Source organism: Chelmon rostratus, chromosome 10 (assembly GCF_017976325.1).
Source record: "Chelmon rostratus isolate fCheRos1 chromosome 10, fCheRos1.pri, whole genome shotgun sequence".
NCBI lineage: Eukaryota > Metazoa > Chordata > Actinopteri > Chaetodontiformes > Chaetodontidae > Chelmon > Chelmon rostratus.
Window position 1 is genome coordinate 18,065,082 of NC_055667.1, and position 26,036 is coordinate 18,091,117.

The following is a 26,036-nucleotide window of genomic DNA, read 5'->3' on the forward strand; positions in this document are numbered from 1 at the left end:
GTGCTGTATTGTACAATGAGTCTCAGTGTGAACACTCTTGGCATTTTGAAACATACCCACAAGAAGATCAGTGGAAAAGTTTGAGGAAAGTTTTAATTTTTTCGGACAAAATCTCTTTGTGAGAGTTGGATGAAGGGATCGATACAACTCTCATGTCTGTGTGATAAATACGGAGGCACAGTCAGTGGCCGGTTAGCTTAGCTTAGCATAAAGACTGGAAGCCGGGGGAAATAGCTAGCCTGGCTCTGTCGAGAACTGAAAACCAGCACCTCCAGGAAGTTACTGCTCCCCGCCAAGAAATAGTCCCCCCCAGAAAACCACTAATTTTTGTTTTTACTCTTTTACAATCATCATTTTCGTACAGATTAAAAGAACCAGACATAATGTGTTAATTAGGGAGCTTCAGGGGTGCTGGTAGGTGGATTTTTAGCCAGGTTAGCTAATATTCTCTATTTATTGTAATTTGTTTAGTCCCTCGTTATTCAAGAAGTTGGCATGAGATCAGGCTAGCTTAGCTTAGCATTCAAACTGGAAACAGAGGGAAACAGCTAGCCTGCCTCTGTCCAAAGGTAGCACAGTCAGCCTACACCACCTCTCACATTCACTAACTTACCTGTTATATCTTGTTTGAGTCATCCAGACAAGCTGTTCCCAGCTGTTAAATAAACCAGCTGCTGTTAGCACAGTAGCTTTGTATTTAATGGACAGATATGAGAGTGGTATCAACCTTCTAATCCAACGCTCTGCAAGAAAGTAAACAAGCATATTTCCCACATTGTCAAACTGCTCTGTTAATGTCGACCATCAGTTGACCCGATGACCTCTCTCCCCACAGAGCAGCGCTCGGGTCAACATCTCAGAGGGCTCCTGTCCTGAGAGGATCATCACCATCACCGGCTCCACAGACTGCGTCTTCAGAGCCTTCACCATGATCACGTACAAACTGGAGGAGGTAACTGGAACTGTAACGCATGCCGCTGGCTGCCGTCACGCACACGAGTGAAATCAGCTCATGTCCTCATGGTATCTTACAAAGCGGGATAAGATTTAAGATCACTTCATGTGAAAATGTATGAAGCGAGTTTTTGGAAGTTGTCAAAGTCTTGGTGGAGCCGGAATAACTTGCATGAGAGAGGTGAAAAAAGAGACCATTTCGCCACATTATTACAAGAAAACATTTCCTGAGCTTCTCCTCAACATTATCACTAATGCGCTTTTATCACTATCGATTATGCTCTAAACTGAAGAGATGGAGGGAACATTTTTAGCTGTGTTTTATAGCACTTGATGTGCTTTCAGATAAGATTATGCTGCAGATGATAATTTGGGATAAGTGGATTTAGCTGCTGTTGTGAAACCATTTTGACTAGTGTAACTGGAATGACATGATGTGTGTTGTACAGCAACCTGTTTGTCATTTGTTGGGCCACCTCATATAAACATAGTTTGTACTGGGAAACACATGCTCAGTCCACTCAAAAAAGAAAGGACAAATGATACTAATTTGTACCTGTTAATGAGAAGGACTGGTGTGTCTTTTCATACTCTGCTAATGAGATATATATATGACAGGTTCCTCATGCTATTAGTCCCCATGGCGACTGTCCATCACAGCACTAATTAATACGGTGGAGTGAGAGCCGTCTTCTCTCTGATTTAGCATCACAGCAGAGGGTGGCAAAGAAAACAGGTGCTCCCTGCTCAGGTCGACAGCCTTCAGTAAACACACGCTGGCTTGGAGCACAGTGCGGTATTCATTAAAGATCTTTCACACTCACCTCTTTTCAACCCTGAAACTCTTGAGTTTCCATAGCAACGTGTTGGCTGACCCGCTGCGCGCCGCTACTACCATAGTTGAGTTATTGTATGTCTGACACCTTTAATTAAAAACAAAGGGTAATAATCTGCTTTTTGGCCGCTGAGTATTAGACTTGGCATTTGTTTCTGTCCCAGTAGTTTATGATTACACAGGATCACTTAGTTCTTTCAGGTGGACTTGATCACTCGTGAGTGTGAGTTTTGTGCGTTTCTGATGAAATTATTTGCTTCCACGTGAGTGCAAATTAAGCAGTCGGATCTGAAAAAGGCTCCACAGTAATAGCGCACTAAATGCACGACAGTATCGTGCATGTGTTTAGTTCCCAGGTGTCAAGAAGCAGCATGCATGAAAGCCACATAATCACTCCATATTGGAGTCCTTATCTCACCAGCAATACAATACGCTTTGGGGATTAAAGCCCAGCCAGTCTTTGTGTGAGCAGTGCTTGTGTAACCTCCTGTCTTATTTCTTTAATTTGCTCAGAGATTTTTTTCTATTTTTCTAACTAGCATGGCACATGGAAGTATGGGAACGTTCACGGTTATTAAGATGTGGCTCATATTTTTAGATCAAATCAAGAAAATGACGCCGAGAGTCTTGTGATTGTACAGAGGAGCTGCGTGCCCCTCTTCTAATGAGACGAGACGTCAGAGAGCCTGATCCGCCTCACTAAATATAGACACGGAGCGGAGAGGCACAAGAGCCACATCAAAATATGCTTTTCAAATTTAAAGTTCACAGTTATTGGAAACATTACGCAGTTCGCTTCATAAGTAAAATCCCTTGAGGTCCCGCGTCCACGCTGTCCCATCTTAAGTCAAACTCTGCTAATTTTGTGGCAAGCAGAAACCGTTCAAAAACAACTGGCGTGTTTTGCATTCTGTCACACATTTGTTGTGGGTTGAACTCTGATGGGAAGGGAGACAGCGCAGCGTATTTACATTTCAAAGCTTCACAGAGGCACGCTGTTCATTAATTAAAAGCTCAGTCTCCACCCACAGCGGAGCAGACGCAGGATGTTTGCTACCTGCACGGCGAAAACACTCATCAAGCCAGTGAGGTTCTTGATTCAAATACCTGATCTGTCTAAACTTATAAATACATACAAGAGATATGAATAACACTGACATGTTCTGTGCCCATTCCTTCTCGGGCTGCTGTTATCATCAGACATGTTGGCTGCATATGTGCATATGCATTTTAATTTGATGTTAAATAAGTGAGCCGTATCATTAAATTTTGTCTCTTTAAAGTTGTACGCCTTTAAAATGTGTATAATTGGACTGCAACCCTTCTGACAGATGCCACTCTCAAATCTGTGATTTCAATATGAAGCTGGAGCAAGGAGACAGTTAGCTTAGCATAGCATAGAGATCCAGAGAGCTGTATCTTGTTGTTTTTACGCGTCAGTTCTTGTGCAGCTGAAACAAACATCTTAATTAGTGAGCTTTAGAGGTGGCCGGGTATTTTTTAGCAAGGAAACACACAAATGTATGTGCTAAAATTTTGGGCTTTTCCTTTAAACTGAACCCCGTTTCACAGCAGTTTCTTTAATCGAAGACAAACAGCCAAGCAAGTCAAAATAATGGCTCTCAAGAAAGAAATCACAGGGTGACCAGGTTCAGTGTGCATGCAGCAGGAAGGACACCTGCACAGAAGATTCTGGCTCAGTTTTATGCAGCTGAAGCTCAAAGCACAGTTTGGTCGCCTTCAGACCCCACGCTACACTGGACCACATACAGTGCTGGTCAACTTCTTGTGGGTCAGACTGTACTGAAACATACAGATTAAGTATGCTGCATTGCTCTTTGTGCTCTCTGCCCTCCACCCAAAGCTCCACCTGTCACTTCCAGTATGGATCCCATCAGCTTTTCCTTTTGTTCAGTGCGTGTTGGTGCAGTAGAAATTGAGCTTAAATCATGAACAAAGTGCCTGTTTTGAGGCAATGCTAGTAAGCAGTGATATGTTGACCTGGCTCATCATGACACGGCACAAGTGGGTAGATTTTAATTTCACTCAGTGTTTCCTGTTTTTTCCAGCATTGACCATAAAACTGATGCCGAAGGCAATGTTTAGATTTATGTGAATCCCCAAATTGACCAATAACATGAGCTGCATTGAAATTCAGCTCCTGTTCAGTCCTAATTGTTGGAGATAATACCCTCCAGTGGCTTTTCTCTCCCTTCATTTCCACCATTTGTGACCCCTTGCTGCCTGATCTTTTCCCCTGGGACTCTTCTTTCCTCATTCTTTGCTGCCGACTCTCACCACAGACTCTCTTCTTTGCCCGTATCTCCCTCCAGGACCTGACTGCGTTGGTGGCCAATGGCACCATCAGCTCCAAGCCACCAGTCACCCTGCGGCTGGTCATCCCTGCCAGCCAGTGTGGCTCTCTCATCGGGAAGGGAGGGGCCAAGATAAAGGAGATCAGAGAGGTGAGCAGCCAGAACACAAATCTACTCCATCCTCCCCGTCCTCGCTGCACAGGCTGGGCGAACGCTGAAATATGAAGAGAGCTCCTGGAGATGAGGGAAAAACTGCAGCTGGAAGGGAAAGATATTTCATTTTACACAATTCTGCAGGGGGTTTATTTTTTTGCCCTGCTGTGCTTTTAGCCCTATTAGTGTGAGTCCTCCTGCTTCTGCACTAATACATTTTAGGTGTGTATTAAATGAAAATCACAGCCACGACAGTTCAAGTATATCACTACAATAAGGCTAGAGAGGTGGTGGTCATGTTTATCTAAAATAGTAGGAAATAATAAATTCATGAAAAGTTTGTCATCCATCATAACATGGAATGTGTTTTAGAGCTAAAGACGAGTGACCAGAAGCAGCATTTACATAAAAATACAAAAAATACAAAGCTGCACTGGCAGTATTAGAAAGTCTAAGAATCTGCAGCTATGCTAGCAACTCCGTGAGGCTGCACATGACACAGCAGACCCTTGAGCTAAATGCAAACACCACCAAGGTCAAAAAGTCACATACTTTAGTGTATTAAAAATATAATTTAAGAATAGAAAAGTCATTAAAAGTACACTTTTACTTTTTGTGCTTAATTTGAAGTATGTTTGACATATACTATTAAAAATTGTACTTCTATATAGATACTTAAATACTTATATACCACTTAAAGTGGTATTCAAAGTATTTAAAAACATAAAAAGTGTATATTATTCTATGTGTATTATAAATTGTACTCAATTGTGTTCTAGATTACAAATACTTTTAATAGTAATAAAGTAGACTTATTTTCAAGTCCTTAATAATACACTTAGTAATACACTATTAGCATATTTAGTTGAAGTGTACTCCAATTTCACTTCATTTTAAGTATATTAAAGTATATTTCCAACACACTGGTGATATGATTCAGTCGTACTGCCGGAGTGTTTTGATTGCTCATGAACCATGATTTTGAAGTATACTCAAGTATTACTCAAGCGGTGCTCAAGGACTACTTGAGTACACTTAAATATACTTGAATGTGACAAAAGTAGCACAAAGTGTACTTAGTACGGTCTTCATAAAGTATCATTTAAGTATAATATTTTTCTTTACATTATTTTATCACCTGGGGATGATAACACGCTCACGGTGTCGACATGCTGATGTTGAGTAGCTGTAATGTCGACCACCTTAGTTTATGTGGTTAGCATGCTAAAGTAGCTAATTGGCAGTAAACGAAGTACAGCGGAGGCTGATGGTAAAGTGATAAACTGAAGTTATTCTGACCGAAAGATGGCACTGGATGAAAAGTTAGTGGATCATCAAAGTAACTGGGATTCATCCTCTGGTGAACGTGAATGTCTGTACAGAAGTTCATGTCTACACTGCCAATTGTTTGAGACGTTTCAAAGTGGTGGTGTCTGCACTTAGGTTGACACCTGACTGAAATTGGATTCACATTATTAAAGCAGGAAATAATTGAGACGGCGCAGTCCAGATGTATCACGTAACACAACACACGATGTGAGTCAGCAGTGGCAACTCTGAAAGGGAAAAACTCCTGACTACACTGAGGCCCAGCTGAAACATTAGGATTAAACTTATCAGATCTGTTGCCAGAGATATCTGACGCTGTAACTTTAGCTCTGTACCGATCTACAAATAGAGCCTCTCTCACTTTAGCCCTTACCTTCACCGGCAGCGGCATCCAGTCGATTTTCTGCGGTTAGACGGATTTTCTTGTCCCGCTCGTAACCCAGATTTGTTTCAGTCGCAGATCTGTTTTGTTTGTTTGGTTGCCACAGGACACATGCTCACTTACAGAAGCATTTTGTGATGTGTGTGGTTCAACGATGGCCTCCAAAAACCCCGCAGTCTGCCAGACATCGCAAATGCAGATAAATCACGAAAAGCACTCCCTCTTGCCTGCAGACATGCTACATTAGGAATATATCAGCTAAAATGGAGAGAATTACGTCTCCTGACCATGGGTGACTTTTCATTTATCTCTAACCTGACAGGACTTGATGTTAAGCGTACTACAGGGCAGTTGGTCTCTTTCATAGGTGGTAAAATAAAAGGTCAGCAAAGCCAGCAGGGAGGCGCGGAAAGGAGCCATGGCGGAGAAATCATGACTTTTCTTATCTACGGAATCAGACTTAATCTTTTTTTTAAACCCCTATCATTTGCAGAGCACTGGAGCTCAGATACAGGTGGCAGGGGATTTGCTGCCCAACTCCACTGAGCGAGGGGTGACGATATCTGGGAATCAGGACTCTGTAATCCAGTGTGTCAAGCTCATCTGCACAGTAATCCTAGAGGTAGGAAGCGTACCATTCCTGTCTTTACTCCGCATACCCACACCCGGCTGACATTTTGTCAGAGCTCCGCTGCTGCAGCTACGTGAAGGAATTAATTGCTGTTGACATTCATGTTTTCATTTCACCGGCATGCAGTCATTGTCTGTTCCACTGCGGCAGAAGTTCATGCATTTTTAGTAGGCCGTGCTAGTCGTCTTTGTTATATAACGCTACCTATGACAGCGTTACATAGCGGTGTGCGCTGCTGAACAAGAAAATATCAAGACGGTATGCAGTTCCGTCATTGTTTGGACCGTCTGGGCTTTAATCTGCCGGGCAAGTCATCAGATGGAGTCAAAAGGTGCAGCTCTCAGGTCGCGGCTCAGTATTGTTGGAGAGGACACGAAGCCGCTAACAGAAAACAAACTGGCCCGCAGCAAAATCTGTCCACCTTTAGACAACAGCTCTCTTGAGAAAATCGAGGAGGAGATGAGAGAAAAACAACCCCAAGCACAGTTTCTCCCTGTGTGTTCATGCAAGTGCACAAGTCCTTTTTGTTTTAGCATTGCAGCTGGACCTGACTGACTAATTGCTAGTTTGATCCAGTTTTCCAGGGCTTTCTTCAAAGGCTTGCAAGTTTCATTAGGATTCTGTACCAGAGGCGTCTTGCTTTTGGCTCCAAGATTTAAATTATGCAAAGTTATACAAAGAAATTGCTGTGACTGCTCCCGCAGAAAAGATGCTCTACATTTTAAAGCCAAAAACAGTATCACCGACATTGCAGTTATTCGATAAGATATACAGCGACATGTACACTGTATAATCTCCTTTTCTTATTGGTGTTTGAAGAATTTTATCTTCACATGTCTCCTTGTCAGGGGATGCTCGATTTATCCAGAGGTCACACCACTGCAGAGCCTGCAGCTTCGACGCAAACTAAAGCTCAGAGCTATTATTCTCAAAGAACTCTCTCCACGCTGCTTCAATTATTCAACGAATGACTAATATTATCAAAAGAAAAACAAGGGGGGAATAATGTCAGTGTCATTAGCAGTTTAGTTCATCATTAATTGCTATTGTATCTTACTTTACTACAGACATCAACACAGTTTGCCCTTAGAGATGAACCCTTTAATAGAGCTGCTGACTTCATTTCAGAGCAGATGTGTGGAGTTTATTTAAGTCTATTAGATTTATGATGAAGATTTATTGTCCTATTTTTGACTCCTTAGTCTCCCCCGAAGGGGGCCACCATCCCCTATCGGCCGAGCCCCTCACCAGCTGCAGTCCTCATCGCAGGGAACCAGGTGAGAGATTTTGCTCACACAAGTTTCATTATGGTACACTCGCACAGTGGTTCTCAAACTGTGGGGCTGATCCCCCTTCACGGCTGTGGGGGGTCAGACTTGGGGTTAGACTGGTGAGCATGCCAGCATGCTCACAATGATTATCATAACATGGAGATCTTTAGCGGGTACAATGTAAACCGTGTTCACCACACATGTGATTGGCCAGCTGCCTGGAGGCGAGAAAGTAAGCAGGGTTCTTTCCGATGAGGTCGGCCAGTACATTTTACTGGTTCTTTTCCAGCACCACCCACCAGCCCCTTTTTGCCATTTTGCCATCTTGCCATCCGACTCAATGTTGGGATTCAAAAATGAGGCACGTGCCCCGCCCTGGGCTGTCCCACCACCCTTACTACTGTCCACATACCCCTCACATTTAGACAAAGAGGTCACACAGTGAATCCTAAATTCACCACAAGTACCTAGTACCTGCATTAAGTGACTCCAGTTAGGTGGTCAGACGTTAAAAATGCTGTGAACATCTCTGCATTATATACATGACAACACAAAAGGGCATGTAAGGTCAGCATTTGTTTGAATATGTTTTACCTGAAGGACGTGAACACATCACTTACACATCATGCTTCAGTTGTGATTTTGAGAGAGGGTGCTAGCAAGACAGACAATTGGTAGAAGAGGGTGATCATGAAAATGGATGGCAGAGACAGTATAAACTGGTGGAGCGTGTTTCTGTGCCTTTGGGCTCGCTTGTGCTCGGGAGATTTGTCATGCCGGCTCACATCGCTTTTCCTTCTGTGAGATGCACTCAAACCTGTGTGACATATGTTACAAAACTCATGACTTTGATCGATGTTGCTCTTCATTACGCCTCCTCTCATCTGGTGAAATACTTGCACAGACTGTTGCCGTTTTTGCCAGGCGCTCCATCCCTCTCACCTTTGTCCTTCTTCTTCATGTAGGGCTCCTTGGCAATAGATGTTACAGCTAATGTTATGCACACTGCCACCTGCTGTACCACAGGGGGATGTAGCGAACACATCAAACAGCCGGTTGTGCCGCCCATCATCATTACGGCAACCTTTTCTCTGTTGTTTGGTTAGAAAGGTTGAAAAGACGGGAGATTTACGGGAAAATATTTAAACGGGAGGACAGACGGAGAGAAGGTTAAAATATGGGAGAATTCTGGGAAAAACAGCAGGGTTGACAGATCTGACTTTAGCAGTCCATCTTATGGTTGTCGAGACATTTCACTCTGAACTACAGTGGTGGCACTAGACACAGAATAAGGGCTAAAGAGAGGGAAGGTTATTGAATTCATTAGGATTCATCCTTTGGACGCCATGAAGGTTGGACCACAGTGACTGACTGTCCAAAACTGACCAATATTGGCATAACCCCACTAGCAGCCATAACGCCAGCAGGGCTATAAAGTTTGAGAACCGCTGGATGAGTATTTGGATCTGACACCATCACCTTCCTAAGTTACATGAAACTGCACATGGTCAGTGCTCACATAATTCAGACCACCCCTGCAGGAGTCAGTGCCCTACTATGGGCCCTACTGTCAAAAACATCTGGACACAACTGTGTGTGTGTGTGTGTGTGTGTGGGTTGGTGTGTGGGTGGGGTTGAGTGGTATAGATGCCGCTGTTTGAGAAGGGACAGATATCCACCCTCCCGTGGAGCAAGTCACAAGATTAGCGAGTGAGACCGGAGACCTGCCGTCTCCTCTGGCTTCAGCAGCAGCCAGATATTCTGCATAGCTGTCAGCACTTCTGACACTGTTTGTGCTGCCTCAGACTCTGGTCAATTTATGGGATGGCTTTGTGTTTTTGATATTCCCCATAATAAGCTATCAAATTAAACTCAGGCCGGGGTCCTGGTCAGTGGGAGATGGCTTTAATGAAGGCTGCACAGCGATAAGGGATGTTTTTATAATTTGTCAGTGGAGAAAATGAAGTGGAATGGGAAAGGGTCTGCGGATGAGTCATGGCCTATAAGCCTGTTAGGTGTGTTGAAGTGTCAGAAATGCAGCCTCGAGAGCACTTCTCAGACTAAATTTGATCTGTGGTGAAAGCCTAGAGAAAAAATTCAAGTTTTTATTCGCTAATCATCACTCACATAGCAAAAATACTGTCTGGACTTTTTAAACGTGATGAGTAATGAGCTACATGTTTCCCCCCGTGCTTCTCCTGTGTGTTTGCAGGTGTTCGAGGCATCAGAATTTGCACCCCACCCCATGTACTCAGTCACCCAGGGTGGTCTGGACCTCCAGCAGGTAACAATCATTAATGTGAAGTCTGTGAATCATCTCCATTCTTCTGCTTATAAAACACAGCTCACATTTTTCAAACGTTGGGCTGAAACTCCACTGTGGAGCACAGGAATGGCTCTCAGGGCTATTGGGGATCTGAGTGACGGAGAGGAGGGGTTGTGTGGCATGTCCAAATTTACACAGTCCATCATCTGGCATGAGGCATTAAAAACAACAGCTGAGCGTAAAGCTGCAGCTATTGTTCTACCCTGTCATAAGGGCTATAACCCCTCCTGAAACACGATGCCATCACACACACAGCTCTGCCGTCTCTCATTTAGTCCTGCCTCTCTCTGCACCAGAAACATTTCAGCTTTGGGACTATTCCTCCCATGACAGCAATAGCAGATACTGTCATAATATCAGAATGGAAACAGCGGGCCCTGACAAATTAGCCTCGGATTGAAAAGAAATGTAATTGTGGGTAATGAAATGTAAAGAGTTCATGATTTAGATCACTCATGCTGTAAATGACAGGATTATTGCGACTAATTTGTGGTGTTTTGGTGCTTTCCTATATAAACACAGCTGTAACGTACTGGTGCATTGTGAGGGCTGAGCTCGCCTCTCCAGTTGATGACCATATAGGATGAACTAGTAATAGCAGCCAGACTGCTGGCGTCAGACAGAGTTAGAATAGATACAACCCCGATTCCAAAAACGTTGGGACGCTGCGTAAAAAATAAATAAAAACTACGGAAACACAATCAAAATAAGTGTTTTATGGGGTGCTCCAAGTCCATGTAGAAACATCCTTTATACAATCATGTGTTCACAAAGTGGTGAACCTCGCTCCATCCTCGCTTGTGAATGACTGAGCCTTTCCAGGATGCTCCTTTCATACCCAATCATGATACTATCACCTGTTAACAATCAACCTGTTTACATGTGGAATGATCCAAACAGGTGTTTTTGGAGCATTCCACATCTTTCCCAGTCTTTTGTTGCTCCCATCCCAACTTGTTTGAAATGTGTTGCTGCATCAAATTCAGAATAAGCAGCTATTTACAAAAATCAATGAAGCTGATGAGGTCACGCAGATAGATAGATAGATAGATAGATAGATAGATAGATAGATAGATAGATAGATAGATAGATAGATAGATAGATAGATAGATAGATAGATAGATAGATAGATAGATAGATAGATGGACAGAAAAATGAAGTTGAAGTGAGGTGTTCAGTGAGTATCAGTGGGTGGAGCAAGAGAAAAGTGGGTAAACATATGTGAGTCTGCATTATTAAAGATAATTGGGAAATGGGCGATGCTGCAGGTTCAGATAAAGATGATGTGAGAAATGAAAATGAGGCCAACTAAAATGAAGCCAACGTGGAAGCACGAAAAACCTGCAGTTCCTTTGCAGCAGAAATAAACATGTTTACAGCCTGGTACAAAAAAGGGTTTCTGCAACTAACTTCCACGTTCATGACAACTGTACAGGGGGCTGAATTTATATATATATATATATATATGAGTGACAGCAAGGTTTCAGAGAGCAGGTTTCATTCAGCCCGGCTCAGCTCCACCAACGCTCCACCTCTTTGCCCATTTTTGGATTAGCCGGGAGTTTGGTGGAGTCAGGCACCGCCAAGATGGCAACAACCGCAGCCACTGTCTCCAAGCTTCACAATGGCTCTTTACAAACCTGCGGGGGGCATCGTGGAGACCACGTCCATGTTTTATACTGTGCATGAAGAGAATAAAAAGCAAAAGACATTACATAGGTCAATTATTAATGATATTAAATATTTTAGCATAATAAAATCATGAACTGTGAGAAAAAAAACAAAGACGACAGCAAGCCAAGATTGGCAGCTTCCATGCTGAATTTTGCATTACATGCAGCCAACAGGCTGGATCATTCAACTAATCTGTTTTAGCACAATGATCGTAATAAACTTTGTGCTTTTAGCAAATCCTGCAAAGGTCATTTTGCCAAATTACAGGAAAAATGCATTTTTCACTCATCTCTACACATCCTAGCCTACCTGCCATGCAGGTAGTTTTACCTTTGTTTGCCCTGGTTTCAGGTGTCTGTTGCCCAATTTGATGAAAGTGAAGGAAGTTTTGTAAGCGCTAATCAATCATTGAAGAATCTGCATGCTAGGTTTGGGTCCCGGAGGCCCCTGGACCTCTTTGCATTGTTTTATCAGCCTCATAATTTATGATCTTTCCTGATTTTGTTATATTTTGCTCATAATTAATTGACAATTCTTTTAATGCAGCATTTCTATTGCCCAAATACCAAATAAAGTTTGTTTGTATCACCACTGTTAATTTACACTATATATATATATATATGTATATATATATACTATGTATACTTATACTTATATGTCTAAGAGTAACTTCTTTGCACATGAAGAGAATTAATACTACATAGTACATGCGTAGGCCATAGACCATATAAAACATAACAAAGGAAGGGGTTATAACTTCAATACCTTTCTACATGTTGGGTAATAATCAAGTCAGATTCAAGTCAAAACAAGGAAGAAAAGTGTTGATTTTTTAATTATTGTTAATTTTGCACACATCGCGGTGAGGTCTGTGGGACCACGAACAATGGGCAACTAAAACTGATTTCATTAAAACACACATGCACAAAAAGAAGAAACAAAACAAAGTCCACCAACACTTTCCACAGGAGCTACTTGACAGTCCAGATAAAAAGCTGTTCACACTGAGTTCTGTGCATTATCCAGAGCAACAGGGACACTGTGTCCGGAGAGAGATGTTCCTGTTGAACGCTATTTTTAATGCTGCGAGAACCGCGAGCAAACTTCCATTCACCTCCGCTGTACTCGGGGCAGAGGCAGAGATCTCAGAGATAGATATCTCAAACCAGGACAAATAAAACCAAACCTATAATACGTGCCTGGTTAGAGACCACTAGAAGTCCGTTTGTCTGAGTGTTTTTTAGGTGAAAGCGTGGTCAGTTGGTCCAGTGCCTCTCCTCTGTGTAAGTTCAGGGCTGAATTATAAACACTCATTTCTCTTACTCTGAAAAACAGGCATGTATTGACAGCGAAGCACTTCCATTAAGAGGCTGCAGATTTATTGCCAGCGTGTGATGCTTTATAGCTGTAATTTACCTAATGCAGGATGCTCTCTTTCAGGCCTACACTTTGCAAAACCAATATGGCATTCCACACTCAGAGGTATGACCATTTGTGGAAGTATTATAATTTAATATGACATGAGTAGCTCGGGGTTTCGCGTACACTGCATTAAGGTCTGCTTTCTGTTTTGCAGCTGGCCAAGCTACATCAGCTGTCAATGCAGCAAGGCCTGAGTCCAATTGCCCAGCCTGCTTCGACTATCATATCCGGTATGTATAGCAGTGATTATAGCCAGTATTTGCTCTCGATCGCATCCCGCTGCTCTGACAATCAAGCAAACGGTTCAGCTAATCAATTTTTCTTAAATAAAATAAGCAGCTTGCAGAGTTTTGTCTCGGCGTTGCTCCTCCGTCTGTAACTTGCCACAGGTTTCCAAGCCACCTTCAGACGCGAGAAGGAAAAGCTCGCCGTCATTAAGCGTGCTGATTACGTGCTTGTGTGAGTGAGCAAGGAGGAGAAGAGGCTTTATAGCTCTCTCACAGAAACTATTATGTGAAATGATACGTTCCGCAGAGTCAGAGAACTGGGAGAAAGGGAAGAATGGGTGTCGTGTTAAACATCAGTCCATTAAAATGGAAATTAACTGCTTTACTATATCTAGCAGTTCTTCGCTGAATGGGCTTTTCCAGCGTCTCAATGGGCGCTTGTGCGGAGCAGAATGAATATTAAAATGTCTGATGTGTCAATTTTGTTCAGTCAACGCTTGTGTTTTCTCTCATCAGGGGTGGACTCCAACTCCCAGACATCTCAGGAGCTGCTTATTCCCAATGATGTAAGGAGAAGCAACCCAAAAGTTTTTATTCCTCGTGTTGTTAACATTTCCCCAATCCGAACAGCAAGGAAAAGAAAAACAGGAAATCGGCGCTCATCTCACATGTACGCAGCACGGGAGCAGGTGACTTCAGACGCGGCAGCTTCGACTGCAAAGGCGTCTGGTTTGACTTCAAAAGAGACGAGAGACATGTTGGCAACTTACTAATTATCCTCATTATTCTAACCCCAGACTAACCCAAGGTTAAGGGGATTCTGAGCTGATATGGATCCTTTTGCATTATTGTCTGTGCTGCAGTTTCAGTGTCTTAGAGTGACTCCCATGAGTGCTCAGTAAATCCTCTCATGTTCCCTGACCTACTTAGAGGCTGTCTGCTGTCAAAACAGCCAATAAGAAAACAGACAAAAATCCTTTCCCTCTCCACTTAGCCTCCGCCAGGGCTTGATGAAACGTCTCTCCAATCTGAGAGGAGAAATCGCTGTGCATAGAATCGCTTCAAAACAGCGTCAGGCTACATTTCCCTTCAGATGGTCACTCAAGTATTAGATTTGGCTGGTTTGGACAGAGAGCATCTGGCTATTAATTGTCATAACTTGCTTCCTATTGGATTACTTTAAGAATGAAAGAGAAAAAAAAGCTCTCTAGTGAAGTAAAATTTATAAAGAAGCCATTTACAAACTATGATTTAATTTGTAGATTTTATATCCACCATAAAAACAGAACCACAATTGTGCATAAAAATGAAATGTTCAGGAAGTTAAAGGGCAAAGATGCCATTTTTTGTACTGTTGACAAATCCAGTGAAAAGACCAAAATAAGCAACTTGTTCATCATCTTCTCGCGATCTTCAAGCCGGGACCCGCAGTTTTTAGCAAACGCCACCCAAACAGGAGCTCTATTTTCAGCTGCGGATTGATTCGCAGTAGTGAGTGTTTACGGCAGCAGGATGGTGCATGTGGGATCAACTCAAAATAAACTACAGTGGCCAAGTTCATGGTAATGAACATGTCACACGGTGCAACAGTGCGACACATTGATGTGTTTTTAATCGTTTTTTGGCCTTTTCACTGGATTTTAACCATGAGACAAATATGGGATTCTGCCAGTCTTATCCTTTAAACTGTACTGGAAGTCTCGCCTTAAGTGCTCTCTGCTACCAGCTCAACAGACACCTGCAATTACAAATATCCGCAAAGAAAAAAACAGCACTTTCCAGACTATAACATTGATTTTCACTTTGCTGTCTTTGTTCTACAATAGAGAAAGGGAGCAAAACAAGGGCTGGATTGATTAGGTTTGACTGCACTGTACAGAATATAGCCACAACCCTTCAGCAACATTTCTAAAATGCCTGAAGGCTTTTTTTCCATAAGTAAACCCCCACATGGCGCGTGGCACAATGCATGTGAGGAATGAGGGGGTCCAGAGCTGTGCATGACAGGGACAGCTGTGAGCTCCGGCCATTGTTCCAGAAGAGACGGCTCACAGCCACGACGGAGCCTCCTCAGCCCCCCGGTCCCCCCTCGGGCCGGCCACAGTCCGACCACACAATCCCGCTCTGTGCTCACACACTGAACCCTGAAGGAGACTTGTACGCACACACACACACACACAGATGCATTGAAAAACTGCTTACACCCAGTCAGCAGTATGCGCTGTACCAGTAAGGAAGATTTCGCCGGAAGAAAAATGGCTGCGCCCTCGCCATCCCATCCCTCTTCCTGTGTCCTTTCAAATGACTGCCTCAGCAGGAGCTCAACAATATATAGGCCACTTAGAGTTGAAGACCGGGAGCTCCGTGCTGCGTTAATGTTATTTGTATGCTTGGGGAAAATAATCACCACAGCGAACATACCTGCTGTGTCTCCTGTGTCATTTATTTAGCTCTGCTTGCTCTTTAAGGTTGTTCATATAGGAATGCTGTCTGAGGTCATGCACACCAAAAGCGGCAGAGCTGTTGACAGCTGGGCTCTATTGGCAGCTGGTTTAAAAGCCCAGAGTCAGTCAGGGAGAGACGTTATCTGTGATTTGAGGTCTGTAGTGGCCATTGTCTCTAGAGTTGCTCTTTAGACCGGCTGCTCCCTGTGTGTCTTACCTTCCCACCCTCCCCCCCAGAATAAACGACTGAGCCAATAATAGCCGGGCAGGACGACCGGGCCGCTGTGTGACAAATCAGACATTGTGAAACAGGCTGCTTACTTCTTAGGAAAGGAATGTGAAACGCAGGGGACGAGCGCAGCGTGAGCGCTGTGTTTGCGTGCGTTGTGTATTTCTACCTATGCATCAGAGAAGCTGCCAGCATGCACACACACACACACTCTTCAAGTACTTTATCACTGTCCCACTCACAACGTATCTGGCAGCATAACCCTGTCGCTGAGCCCTGACACCCCGCACTTGAGCTGATACGCAGCCCCGAGCTAAATATCTATCGGCGCTAATAGGCAGGGGTCCAGGTTGGGTAATGAAAGCAGAACAAAAGTGATAATGTATTTTGGAATGCAATAAAACTTGCGTCATTGTCTAATCTACTCTCAGCAGAGGGTGCGTGCAAGCCGTTGGGACTGTATGTTATATATTTGAGTTATTTTCCCATTATGTTTTCCATTAGTGCGGAGATGCATCTAGCTGGCATGTGTTTGGGAAGTGATTTGTTTGGGAAGTCATCACCACTCTGAGGAATCAATAACCTTTTAGCCACTCAGATTAATGAGAGGCAAATGTGCCTTCTCTCGTCTCTTTTACCGGTGCACACGCAGTAGCAATTAAGGGAGACTCTGGAGGAGGGGGGGGGGTGCTTCTGACATGCATGATGGATGACCAATCCACTGAAGACAATGTAATTGCAATATTTGAAGTGGTCTGCGTTAAGTCAGCTCAACAGTTCTAGTGTTTTGCTTTTGCCCTTTTTGTCAGAATCACTTTCATCAGCAGCTGCAACCGACAATGAGAAAAAAAGCTGCTTTCGGTGATTTATTGAATCCTTGTAAAGCATGTCCGCAATCATTCATCTCCCCGTCAAAGCTGACCGATCTGTCTCGCCTCTGTTCTCCTGCAGCTGATCGGCTCCATCATCGGCCGTCAGGGCACCAAGATCAACGAGATCAGGCAGGTATCAGGAGCTCAGATCAAGATCGGCAGCCAGCTGGACGGGACAAGTGACCGCCATGTCACTATCACAGGAACGCCGGTCAGCATCAACTTGGCCCAGTACCTCATTACCTCCTGGTAAGGCCCAGTGTAAAGCCATCTAATGAATCACCGCCAGAGAAATGCATTGGTTTAAAAGGGTCAAAGGTTATGCTATAGAGTGATAAGTGATAATGAGGAATGTCCTTGTTCTGTGGGTAATTGGCCTCCGGGGAATGAGTAAAAGTCTGGTTGCATTGTACGACACAGCAGCGGCGTCTTGTTGGAAGTCAGCATTTGCAGAGCTGCTCAGGCCTCTTTTTTCGATGAACTTTTCCAATATATCACAGCCAATTCTTATAATTCTTATAAAATTGCCATGTTTTTCAGACGCAAAAGGCTGCACACAGACAACAAGACAGGGAGCTTTACAATGAACAATGTTGTTAATTCAGTAAATAATGATACTGAAATGTGCAACAGAAGAATCAGTTGATCCAACAAGCAGCAAAACAACTGAAGACAACTTCTGTTGTTCACAACAGATGATTCAATGAATGCTGGGTGCAGAGCCGGGGTTTAAATACTGGAGAGCAGGTAGATAATTGGCTGATGCGTCTCAGGTGTGCTCTGGTGGAGCAGGTGGAGCCCATCCTGTCGGTGTGACACACCCACACACAGACAGGGAGAGACAGACAACACAAACAGGGAAAAAGGAGATAGAAACACAAGAGAAAGGGGAAACAGGCTGCTGATCCTCACAAAAATTAGGAAATGTCATTAAGCATCAAGCTGATAAAACAATGTAATCTTTTATTCCATGCATTCTTCTTCCTTATCAGACCAGCTGCATACATTACTACACTACCCAAAATGCAACTGGACCACCAACAGCTCAGTCAGATATTCAGGTGTGGTGTGCTAGCAGCAGCTCATGCAGCCTCCAGAACTTCTTTTCATTTTCGAACTTGACACCAGTTGAACCTCCACTGGAGCCACAAAAGGCTTAAGTTAAATTATCCTTTATTGATCCCCGTAGGGAAATTCATCCTCTGCATTTAACCCACCCTAAGTATTAGGAGCAGTGGGCATCCAGCGAGCGGCGCCCGGGGACCGACTCTATTTCTAAGCCAGTGTCTTGAACAAGGGCACTGACCACTCAAAGACAGGGAGAACACGCAAACCCTAAACAGAAAGGTCCTTCCCCGGCCGGGGATCTAACCTACAACCACCACTTCCTGCTGTGAGGCATCCGTTTTTAGCTTCCCGAGACCCGTAAACAGACTTTGACGTGTAAAACCGGTGGAGTTCCCCTTTAATGATCTTCAAGAAACTTCACTCAGTGTTGCAGCAACAGTATAATCCTCTAATCTTCATCGTCTGTCCTCTCTCTGTGTCTCCCCACCCTGCCTCCTCCTATCTCCGCCCTCATAGTTTAGAGACAGCCAAATCCACGGCCCAGGCGGCCACCATGTCAGCTCCGGTCGACCTCAACATGGCCTTCACCCAGCCGGCCTCCCCAGCTGCCTCCCCCGCGCCCACCCTGGCCGCCGTGAGCGCCCTGACCCCGGCTCATATGCTGGGCACCCCTTACGGCGCCATGCCCCTCTCCGGCCTGCTGGGGGTGAAGTCCGTCCCCTTTCTGACTCTGTCCAGCCCCGCCCCCGCCGTGACCGTCACTGCAGCGCCCTCCCACACCACCCTGGCCGCCTACACCGCCAAAATCTCCTCAGCCAACTGCATCAAAAAGCCAGAGAGACAGAAGTTTGCTCCTTACTGATGAAGCCTGCGAGCTGTGCGTCTGGAGAGTCGGACGAAGGACAGCCGCCGTTCTTCCACAAACGCCTGATGTAGCCATATCCGCTGGCAGAGACGCTCTTGACTTTGATTCTATGATGCACCAACAGAGAAGAGACCAATGGAGATGTGGATAAAGCTATTAAAACTTATTTACGGTTATAGATAATTTGTGAGTTTCCCATGAATTGATGGACAGCTTTCATCGTCACCTCATCACTGTTATTGATCACTAAAAGACGGGCTGGACCCTCACCTGAGAAACAAATGTTTGAACTTGCAGAGTTTGCATGTGCATCTCAAGTGAGGGATCAGCTGTAAGTATTTATCCTCCAATAAATTTGTAAATTATACTCAGATGACAAATGCTCTACTGTATGATGCTTTTATACAATGTCTATGTTTGCCTCTTGAAGTTTTTAAGAAAATTTGTAAATGTGGAGGGGGGGGTTGTTTTTTTTAATAATCTGTGCTATGGTACTGTACTTTACTGTTCAGTGTTATGTTCGTTTTGTTGGATTTTATTTTGAATGTGCAACTTGTTTAATCTTTATTTATTAGTATTGTTTCATTTATTAAAAGTCTTTGTTTCCTGATGTATTTGTCTCTGTCTTTTTTTTCTCTACCTTTATTGGTAGCACACTGGCGCACAAACATTGTCAGTCTGTTCACAGGCGTTCGAAGAGGAGGCACATCATTTGAACCAAATCAATGTCACATTAACATAGCAGGGGGTGGAAACGGTGTCCGCAAAGAGATGCAATGCCGGATCCAGGTTATTTTTGTTCTCTTCCAAACGCCGGCCGCGTGGCAGCTTGTCATTCCAGTTGCCAGAATTTATGAGAGATGCTTTTCACATCAGTGTGCTCTTGGGCCCCAAACAATAACAGCAGAATGAGACACAGCAAACCCCCCAGAAGAGGAAAAGAGCTGTGCCTGCATGCCAAGCAACGCACTGACATGCATGCGAGTGTGCACAAACCAAAAAAAAGCAGACACAGAATCGCATCCCGGTCTGTGTGGAGAGCACATTATTACACCGATTGCACTCACTGTAAGTCCCTCAAGACAATATACAGTGGGACTTTAACACAGAGGAGTTTGTGAGGAAGAAAGAAAAGGACACAGAAAGAGAGAGAGAGAGAGAGAGGTCTGGAAAAAATGAGAGGAGCCTGTAAAAATGAAATTCAGTGTCTGCATCAGCATGCACCACAGCATCATCAGCCTCTGGAGAGGCAGCGAGGATCCTTTCATCCTAACTCTTCTCTTTTTTTCTTCCCTGTGACTGCATCATGGATATGCGAGACACCGAGAGTGCACAGTCCTCATTGTTACCAAAGACATTCACTGTCAGAGGCAAACAGACACGCGCCTACAACTCCAGTATTATTCAAGTCCACCCAGCAACAAGGTCTATCTATCTATCTATCTATCTATCTATCTATCTATCTATCTATCTATCTATCTCTATAATAGATAGATATAATAATATCTACTGTCAATACAGAAATTCAGCTTTGATGATGATTTTAATGTGTGCTATTTTCAAACAGACTAGATGATTATTTCTAACAATCCTACAGGAAGTCCTAATGGGTCCCTTGTGCCACCTGTAGGCCACACATCAGTACTCATTACCGAGGCAATCGCAGAAAGATCTGCCACACAGGCCGCATTGTTTTTCCTCCATATGAATAAGTAAAACTCGCCTTAAACTCCAGCTGCATTACCATATATCAAACAAAGAGGCGCGCTGTGTTTGAATATCAAAGTATGATATTAGTGACAGTGTGAAGCTTGAGCTGGAGAGAGCAGGGACCTTAGCTGTCACTGCAACTGAAGAGTTTGTCTCTTTTTTTCCCCCTCTTCTTCTTTTTTCTGTGGAGGACCCTGGGGTTGTGTGACACACACACACACACACACACACACACACACAAGCACACACCCTTCAAGTACTGTCCTTAAGTATATTTAGAGGTGCAAGTACTTTAGCGTTTGCATTTTAGGCCCCTTCACACTTCCACTCCACTCCAAACATTGCACTCAACACCATTTATTTCACTGCTATGATTAGATTACTTTTCCAATGTACATGCAATGCTGTTAAAATGATCTCCAGCTTGACCACACATGTGTATGTTTGTATGTATATGTATAAAGCATATGGTTGTGAAAACACTGACATGCTATCTGGCAAATCTGGTAGACAACCGTTGCTCACTGACTCATCCAGCAGCTATGGAGCAACATTATCATTCATTAGGAGTCGTGTTTCTGGCCACCTGGTGAATGTAAATCCAATATTTACTCTTCTTTTGGCTCAGTTTTTGGTCTCTATCAACTCCTGAGGGAAATATCCAGCTCTTTAGCAGCTAAAGGCTAATCGCTAACTGTGTCTGTCTGCTGTCGGTGCTGAGTTTGCAGTTGGTTTTTAGAGCTTTTTCATGGTCTGTCTGCTGCAGCTGAAAAACACTGCTGTGAGAGTGAACCAAAACAGTGAAAAAAAAGTCATGAGCCGGACAGCGAAGCAATGAGCTGAAAGTCTCTTAAAGGCTCTGCAAAGTTGAGGGGAGCTGCAGCTTCTGGTGATGATTCTCTGCAGGTTCATCACTACTCGTGACCCCTGTGCACATTTGATTCATTGTTATTATACTGACTGTAGCTGCTTTAAGATTGTAGTTAATAGCTCCCCCACTGATGCCCCCCCCCACACACACACACACACACTCACAAAACAGTGCAAGCACAACAAAAACTGTCTACATTCTCACCACTTTGGTGCCCGATTCCTGTGTTTTCATGACAAGCAGCGCCCTCTACTGCTGGCTCGACAGACTGCACCACCAATCACAGCACAGCAAAGGTAAGGAGGAAGAGTTAGAGCTGATAAAAGATTGTCTTTAATGTTTGGCATCGTTAATGAATTCCATACCACAGCAGTTATGGGAGTAGGAAAACCACTTTTACAACCAAACACTGTTTGATCATGCTAACACCATATGTACAGGAAAGCACATTGAAAAGTGTATAAAGTATTTATATGAGAAGACTCAAAGTCAAGAACGGTGGAGACAGCCACAGTCTAATGGATTTGTCCTTTTTCAAACACTGATTATAGATATTTATCAATTACATTGATCTCTGGAGTACATGTATATACACAAAACAACGATAAACCTTTTTGGGGGCGTCTGCAATAATTCTCAAAAATATTTCACAATACTGCTGTATGTACAATAACAGAATTTACATTGAAAAATCCTATTGTACCTATATTTTGAGTATCCCTTCAGTCGCCAGTTATCCTCGATGCCATCAGACTCACAAGAGATACTCGTATACTGTATATATCTAACCTCAGGTTCGTCTCCATACAGAGTACAGCAGCTTATGCAGTACCTGGGCCCTCTGTCTCAGTACGGTTTCTGAAATATGTTCACACAACTGATGATCTCACATACAAAAATAGATGTTGTCTAGTCAGCTGACAACTTGATGTACAGTAACACAAAGCATCCACCTGCAAAAAAAACAACCAGGAAAACAAGTAATTGTTAAAATATTAGCTATATCCTTCCAACCCACTACATTGCAATAAACAGCGCTGTTCTTCCGCTCCACAAAAAAGTGAACCTCTCCCTCAGCCCGGGCTTCAGCATTCTTCGGAAACACACCATTACTTTTCACACAGCAGAAGGTGATTGAGAAAGAGCCGCAGGCAGAATAAGAAATATTAGCGCTACAAACCAAACAACAATCTGAAACCAAAGCAGGACGAAACCATACAAAAACATCACTAGGTCGATATCTTTTTTTTTTTTTTTTTCCTTCAGGGAGCGTATAGTGAACAGAATGAAAAGGAGAGCGGCAGTCGCTAAATGAGCTTCTCACAGTCCGGATGAGAGGTCAAACTGCATTTGAGTGCACTTAAGGCAGGTAGGCGATTCCAACGCTGTCTGAACCGGGTCCTCGACAGGCCACTCGGCGAGCGAGGGTCTGGACAGTGTCATCAGATGCGACGCAACGCCGCTGCAGCTGTCCAGGGTTCAGCCCTCACTGCTTAATATGGTCTGACAACCACACGGAGAAGGAAAAAGATGGAGGGAGAAAGAGAGAGGATGGTGTTTGCTTTCAGGGTCCAGCAGGCGGATTGAGGTGCGGAGAGTTCTCGCTCCATCCCTTCTTCGTTCACCGTGAGACATGACGGGTGGAGAACCATCCTCAGTTTCCCCCTCAGTGTTCCTCTCGAGATATCTTTGTCACACGAAAGAGACGAATAGAGACTTCTTCAACATAGACTGAACTTAAAGCACTTAAACAAAAAAAACAGCATTGCAGCTTGTGCAATACAAATAGAACATCTCGTCTGAATACATTCACGTAGGTTTCCATACGCGCGGTACGGATGGGAAATCGTCAGTGACTGAAGTTCATGTCCCTTGAGATGCCGGTCCAAGAGTCCAACCATAGAGACCTGCGATTTATGACAGCCCGGCAGCAACACAGATTAGAGTGCGCCATTTGATATGATTCACTATTAAGGAGCACTTAACAGTGTTTTGAAAAACATAATGGACATAAGCCTTTGAAAACACTATAATGTATTTTGTATTATGTATTTATTTATCAAAATAAGAATTCATATGTATGAAGCATTTAAAGCAGAGAAGTCACTTCACTGTGAGTAATAACCTTCTGTCGTTGCCTCGTGTTGTGAAAATGACGTGAAAAGCAAAATCGAGGGATTTCAGAGCTTATGCCGCACCTGGGATCACGTTGGTTATGATCACGGTTGTCATATTTCACAAAACTGTTGTCGTATTATTCTCAAATGAAAAAAACATGCTCACAGACGAGTTGTACAAGAGTGTACAATCAATATCAATTTCTGAACAAATTGGATCTGTCTTACTGTTCAACAGATAATTTTCTTTTACGTATATCTAAGAGGCCACATGGAGCAGTGATGGCAGCTGTGCCTGTAGTTTTTGTGGATTCATCGGGGTTCACTCCTTCTTTTCTTTCCTTCATGTGCACTGAAGTTAAATGGAGAAGGGTCAACCGGACACAACCCTCTGCAAGACTTTCTGTGACTGTTCCTTTAACTCAGTGCAAATGAAGGGAAGAAGGCAAGGAGAAGAAAGCTCTGACTGAAATATAGCTGCAGCCTCATCACTGTGTCTCCTCGTGCTCCTCGCTGATGCACTGCTCCCAGGCGTGCTTCCCCTGGTCCTCCCTGTGGCCGTGAGGGGAGTGGAAGATCCTGCGGGGCAGCGGGATGGGCTGAGGCGCCAGCTCCTCCTCGGGGATGCAGCCCTCTCTCAGGTAGGGTTTAGGCGGCACGGCCGGAGGCTGAGGCCTGCGGTAGGGGATGTGGTGAGGGCCGTGAGTGGGAGCGTGGTGGTGAGGCGGCGGGCCGTGGGAGTGGCTGTCCAGGCTGGGGTGGGCGTGAGCGTGGGGATGCGGGTGGGTGTGCGGGTGCGAGGCGGGGCTGCGGTAGTGGAAGGGGCGGACTTGGTCTACGGGGTCCATCTCTGGTCCGCCGTAGTGGATGTGCAGGTAGGGAGAGGCCAGGTACTCGTCAGGGGGGGACCACAGGTGACTGGGAAGAGGTTCCAAGGCGTCGTTCCTGATGGGGCCAGGTTCCGGATACTGGCCTCCGAAGTTACTCTCACTCAGAGAGGACACCCCGCTGCTGGCGCTGCCTGACAGGGTGGAGTTGCTGCCACCCAAAGCTGACTGAGGACTGGTGGGAGAGCCAGGGATCGGGTGCAGAGGAGACTGGAGAGAGAGAATCAGAGAGACAGTGGGTGTGCGGTACAGCACAGAGTGTCCAGTGTCGTCACGACAACCTGGACTTCAACACCACTCACGCTGCCTTCACATGCTGTCAGAAATATTGGAAAGACAAGTTACAAATGAGAGCAGACGACGAGTCAACAACTACCTCATCATTCTGACATTGTATTACCAACACTGAGGCACTTGAATATGGCTTCGTAATTGTGACTGGAGTGAAAAACATTGTGTCTGCACTCAATCATCGGCCATTTATATATTAAATAAACCGACTGCAAGTGAAGACAACGTGTGGGAGCTGCTGTGAAGGCAGGGATACCGGGACAAAAGGCTGAAAATCTCACTTTGAAAACTCTAAATATCCATGCGAGATATTCGTGTAGACTCAAATAAAGATGAACAAGGAGAAGAGAAGAAAGAGAAGGACAAAGCAGGAGGATGAGGAGGTGGAAGAGGAGGAAGAAGAGTGGGAGGTGGAAGAGACAGAGCCACTCTCAACTATCGACTGCAGCTCTTTTCAAAATTCAGTGAAGTCGACCGACTGAGATTTTGAGGTGCTTTACTTGAGCATTTCCATTTCTCTGCTGCTATATATTTCTACTCAGCTGTATTTGAGAGGAAAATACTGTAACGTTTATTTGACAGCTCAGATTAAAAGAGTGGCTCCCAACCTTTTTGTTTGTGACCTTTCATGAAACAAAAGAGTCTAGTTGGTGTCCCTTGTTATGTTTCAAATGTCAATGAGTCTGAGTTTCCCCTCAAAACTTGTGTGTTTAATTTAAATGGCTGTTTGAGGCCCAAAGAGGGAAAAGCTACAACAGTAAAATGCTGTTTACACACTGATGCATCAGTATTCACAATCTGATAATGTCATATGTCATAATGTATTAGTCACAGAGAATGAGTTCTTTGACTTTAACTGAAGTAAAGGAGCTGAAGACCTCTTCCAACACTGCGCAGTGAAAGAATAAACTAAAGCCACTGATCCAAAAGCAGCTGCCAAAACATGTTCCAGAAATTAAAAAAATAAAAAATAAAAAAAACTGGCTGTACCTTTCGAAGCGAACGGACTGGCAGGGCGGGGGGAGGGTCGCTGTTCTGGTGGTGAAACGCATCACAGTGCATCAGGAAGTGTCCTGCAGAGCGGCATTCATATGAGGAGGTAATTAATTCACACGTTAAGGAAAGGTCTTAAATTGCCTTAAAAGGCCAGTCCACATCTCACA

General features: G+C 44.1%; 2 protein-coding genes across 2 annotated transcripts in view; one reads left to right on the plus strand and one right to left on the minus strand.

The window, feature by feature from the left end:
- The window catches only part of LOC121612562 (poly(rC)-binding protein 4-like), a 34,952-nt gene extending 15,958 nt beyond the window's left edge, over positions 1-18,994 (plus strand). Inside the window, exons 5-14 of the mRNA XM_041945532.1 lie at positions 836-952; positions 4,123-4,254; positions 6,462-6,590; positions 7,802-7,876; positions 10,083-10,154; positions 13,311-13,352; positions 13,447-13,522; positions 14,036-14,085; positions 17,144-17,313; positions 18,649-18,994. Coding sequence (XP_041801466.1) covers positions 836-952; positions 4,123-4,254; positions 6,462-6,590; positions 7,802-7,876; positions 10,083-10,154; positions 13,311-13,352; positions 13,447-13,522; positions 14,036-14,085; positions 17,144-17,313; positions 18,649-18,994 — 1,209 coding nt within the window. The remainder of the gene's footprint in view (positions 1-835; positions 953-4,122; positions 4,255-6,461; positions 6,591-7,801; positions 7,877-10,082; positions 10,155-13,310; positions 13,353-13,446; positions 13,523-14,035; positions 14,086-17,143; positions 17,314-18,648) is intronic.
- A 5,122-nt stretch (positions 18,995-24,116) lies between these two features.
- Positions 24,117-26,036, minus strand: part of LOC121612687 (dedicator of cytokinesis protein 3-like) — a 51,905-nt gene continuing 49,985 nt past the window's right edge. Inside the window, exons 53-54 of the mRNA XM_041945730.1 lie at positions 25,864-25,946; positions 24,117-24,792 (exon numbers count right to left, since the gene is read on the minus strand). Of these exons, the coding sequence (XP_041801664.1) occupies positions 24,184-24,792; positions 25,864-25,946 (692 nt within the window). The 3' untranslated portion in view covers positions 24,117-24,183. The remainder of the gene's footprint in view (positions 24,793-25,863; positions 25,947-26,036) is intronic.